We start from the raw sequence: 4,029 nt of genomic DNA on the forward strand, positions 1-4,029 counted from the left end.
TGGTCGGGTCGTCGGCGACTAAACTGGCAACCCCACCAAGCTCGCTTGGTGAGGAGGGTGATTGTTGGCATCTTGCGGGATGAAAAATAAGACTCGTCGAAAGGACGTATATATATATATGTAACCAGACTGCTAAGTACAATTTAAAATAAAAAATGAAGTAACACTGAAGTGTGCCATTTCTAATGTATAATATTCGAAGGGACAAAAAAAAAGATATTAGTGGGCTTATATACCAGAGTCTCTTCCACTGATACTTCCACAGAAAACTTCCCTTCGATCTGGAGTAATTTGTCCAAGTCATCCTGTTAGCATGAGTTCTCCACTTCAGTTAACGGTTGAAAAGTCTTTTGTATTGAAGCTAAAGAACATCTTTAGGGGAACCATCACATAACAACAGGAGGGCGACAATTAGAAAGATATTTGTTATGTCTCAAATACTACCAGTGGCTGTGTGAGCATCTCATCCTCGTCGCCACTGTTATGTCTCAAACTACTGCTATCTAGTACCTTCGGATGATCTCTACTCAACCGCTACACAACTGCTACTCGACTGCGACTCAACACACCTACCACGGCCAGATTACCTCTATTTACATGTCTTGGGAGATCCTTCTTCTTCGCCTGGGGGCGTCGACACAACAATATTGCGTATCATGATTGACATCATGATTAAGGAAGACAATTAGCTCCCTTTACTATCATATGGTAGAATGTGTTAATGATATAATCTCACTCCAATTCGCGCTTGAAACATTATCATCCCAAGTATTGCCAGCTGAAGAGTTATCATCCCAAAATTTACCACTTGAAAGATTATACCTATATTTGAAGCTATAATTTCAGTTATATTCTGAAATATAAAACAAATTGTGCATATTATTTTATAATGAATATAATATCCTATCGTTTTATGAAAGGCAATCAATATTAATATTAATTTTTGATAAATTGAACGTAATTTGAATCTCGTACCTGCTTGTTTATCAGCCAAAAGAAGGATTTCAATTTGGTTTCTGCATTGAATATTATCAGTAAAACACAACTTTGACGAACAGTTTAATGGCTTTATTAGGATAACTAGAAAGAAGGTAAAACAGAAAAAGAATTTTGAAATATTATGTTTTTGCATTTGTTGTATGTTGAGAATACAGACTATACAGACTACACACACCTAAGAAACAAATTATTATGATAATACAAGTAAAATCTTAAAATATTATCAGCAGAAGGAATAAAATTATAATTTTCTGTAAAACAATTTTAGAACGATTATATTCATTGCTGGTTGTTGCTCAAGTGATTAGCAATAAGTGTAGATGATTCGATTATGTAAAAACATAACAGGTTTTACAACCCAATATGCATATGCTATTATTTATACCTCTATAAGTAGTTCGAGATCCAATTCTAAAAATAATTATTTTACGTTCTCTCCAAATCATAAATATTTATGGTGTCAAGTTTTTTCTAGAATTAAATGAAAACTCATTACACAATAATATTGGGATATCTTGATTATTAACATATGTTGTGCATGTTATGGAGTTTTGAGCTAAGAAGGTTAAGCAAAATTACATCAAGGTTATTCTTAGGGAAGTCGTAACACTTGTGAATCTCTTTCTTAGTGTTAGCTTAAAGTCTCACAAACAAACCAAAAAATTAATAAAACGCAACCTTGACATGACTGGTATGGCAAATCGAAGTTGCAATAGAGAAAACTTCTCTTGTGTTATTCATAATTGCCAGTGGTAAAAATTCTTTACCGTGAAGAAATGAGCGCGAATCACATACAATATCATTCTCACCGATTGATGAATATTAAGAACGACTTTGGTCATTAAGTTGCGGCCGTGCAAAGGCACCGCCTCGAAGGTTATTTCTTTATCCAAATTGACACTGGCACTTTTCTTTCGGTGGGTTTTCAAGACAGGTATTTATTTTATCGGTTAGTTTTGCCGAACTACTATGTTTCAGGGATAAACAACCAAATACAAGTTGTCAAGTAGTGTGTGTGTGTGTGGGGGGGGGATTAAAAACTGACACAGACACACACATAAATGCACACGCATGTATATATATATATATATATATATATATATATATATATATATATATATGTATAGGTTTCCACACAATTTCCGCTTACCAAGTCCCAATATAAAACATTGGTTGACCTGTTGCTATAGTAGAAGACACTTGCCCAAGGTGTCGTGAAGTGGGGCTAAACCCAAAACAGAGTGGTTGTAAATCGAGCTTCTTAACTACAAAACCATGGCTATTACAGTATGAAAGTTACTGATAATTTTGAGAATACACACTCCTTTTCATACTTATTGCTTTGATATCTTTTACGAGACTTTTTGAATCACAAACTGGAGATTAATATCTTTAAAAGCAAGTAAATAAAGAAATATTTCATAAATGAAATGAAGTTCATGTTTTCTTACCAGGACTGCGGGGAAGAGGTGGTAATTCTCTTGCTGGAGCTGTGTTAGGAACTCTGTTTGAAGGTGCTAAAACAATATAGTTCGATTTGAGTTTAAAGCAATATTATAACAATTTAAAGCTTATTCAATATGAAAAAAGAACGGAAAACTTTACTTTCGGATGAGACCATTTTTCGAATAGAGCATCCATTTAGATTTAACACTAAATTCCTGGACAAGGCATAATAGACATTGAAGTCATTTTGGGTGCCCAATGATGTTTCCTAGAAAAGACACATATCTACTCAAAATGAAATATCGTTGAAATTAGACTACACTGTTAATGCTAAAATATATTTCATCTGCCTCATAACAATAAATACAGTAGCCCTGCTTAAAATTATTTACTGCATGTTATGTAGCCCATCGTTATGCAGCGGTGTCTCTTGTTATGTGGTATTCCTGAGAAATGACATTTGAAGTGCATGTCATTTAAACTGTTACATAAGAAGCAAACTGTAAGAAAAGCTGTGAAAATATTACAAAATCATTATTGCTTATTTCTGTTCTATCTTCATATATTATAATACTTCCCCTAATGTAATATTTAAGATTTACATAATTTTTCAGGAATTGCATTAAGAGAATACATTTAAACAAATTACACAGGCCAACAATAATTCTTTTTCTCTGATATCAAAAACTTTGGAACCGAAATGAAAGTTTTTCACACAAAGGTCCAAAAATGAATATTCTATTCGCGAAAGGTAATGAAAAGTATGTTTAGCCGGAAAAAACAGTCAAATTAAAATTTTCTCAGCACATGGATCTCATAAATATATATATATATATATATATATATATATATATGATAAAGTATCTACATACCCACTCTGTTAGGATCTGTAAGTGAAATGAAAATTTCATATAGTTATGAAAATATCAAATATAAAAATATTTATGTTAACACATATCTAAAAAATAATGAATAGATTTATTACATAGTTTTGAAAATATATAATATTCAATATTTACATTAATCTCGGCAGTTAATAGAGTTATAATTTAATTGCAAAGAACAATTAAAAAGAAATTTTACTAAACGACCAGCTGTCTTACATGTTCATTGTAGTTGTTCTGCATTATTTAATTGGAGATAAAATAAGGTGGTAAATTTTGTCTACATATGTCAGCATTTTCCCTTCCAATTGATTCCTCCACAACAAATAAAAGTTAATAGAATTTTAATTTACCTTAATAAAGTAAGAAACTACAGCTTACATATTGAAAAACAGTATTCATTTAGAGCTATATGAAAAACATAATATATCTGAACTTAATTACTATGATTATACTGGCAAAAACATAATGCCAATGTCTCTCGATTTATACAGCAATCTGTTTTCACAGATTCATTTTATTAGGATTTTGGTTTTGGTCTATATTGACAAAGATAACATTTCAACGTGTACGTTTGAATTTTTAAATAAGAAATAAGAGGTTATGTTGTTACTTATGAAACAAATGTTATTTGCCAAACATGTATCTTTGAGTAATGCGATAATCGTATATATATATATATATATATATATATATATAT

At 31.4% G+C, this 4,029-nt stretch overlaps 1 protein-coding gene across 4 annotated transcripts in view; it reads right to left on the minus strand.

Annotated features, from left to right (window-relative positions):
- Window positions 1–4,029, minus strand: part of LOC106879657 (inter-alpha-trypsin inhibitor heavy chain H3) — a 39,783-nt gene that overhangs the window by 10,600 nt on the left and 25,154 nt on the right. For 2 of the 4 annotated variants that reach the window (XM_014929324.2, XM_014929322.2), the window contains 3 exons: window positions 3,318–3,332; window positions 2,451–2,516; window positions 976–1,080 (listed from right to left, as the gene is read on the minus strand). In XM_014929324.2, coding sequence (XP_014784810.1) covers window positions 976–1,080; window positions 2,451–2,516; window positions 3,318–3,332 — 186 coding nt within the window. The remainder of the gene's footprint in view (window positions 1–975; window positions 1,081–2,450; window positions 2,517–3,317; window positions 3,333–4,029) is intronic. The other 2 variants (XM_014929326.2, XM_014929323.2) reach the window with 1 other exon arrangement.

The sequence above is a fragment of the Octopus bimaculoides genome, chromosome 5 (genome assembly GCF_001194135.2).
Source record: "Octopus bimaculoides isolate UCB-OBI-ISO-001 chromosome 5, ASM119413v2, whole genome shotgun sequence".
NCBI classification, from domain to species: Eukaryota; Metazoa; Mollusca; class Cephalopoda; order Octopoda; family Octopodidae; genus Octopus; species Octopus bimaculoides.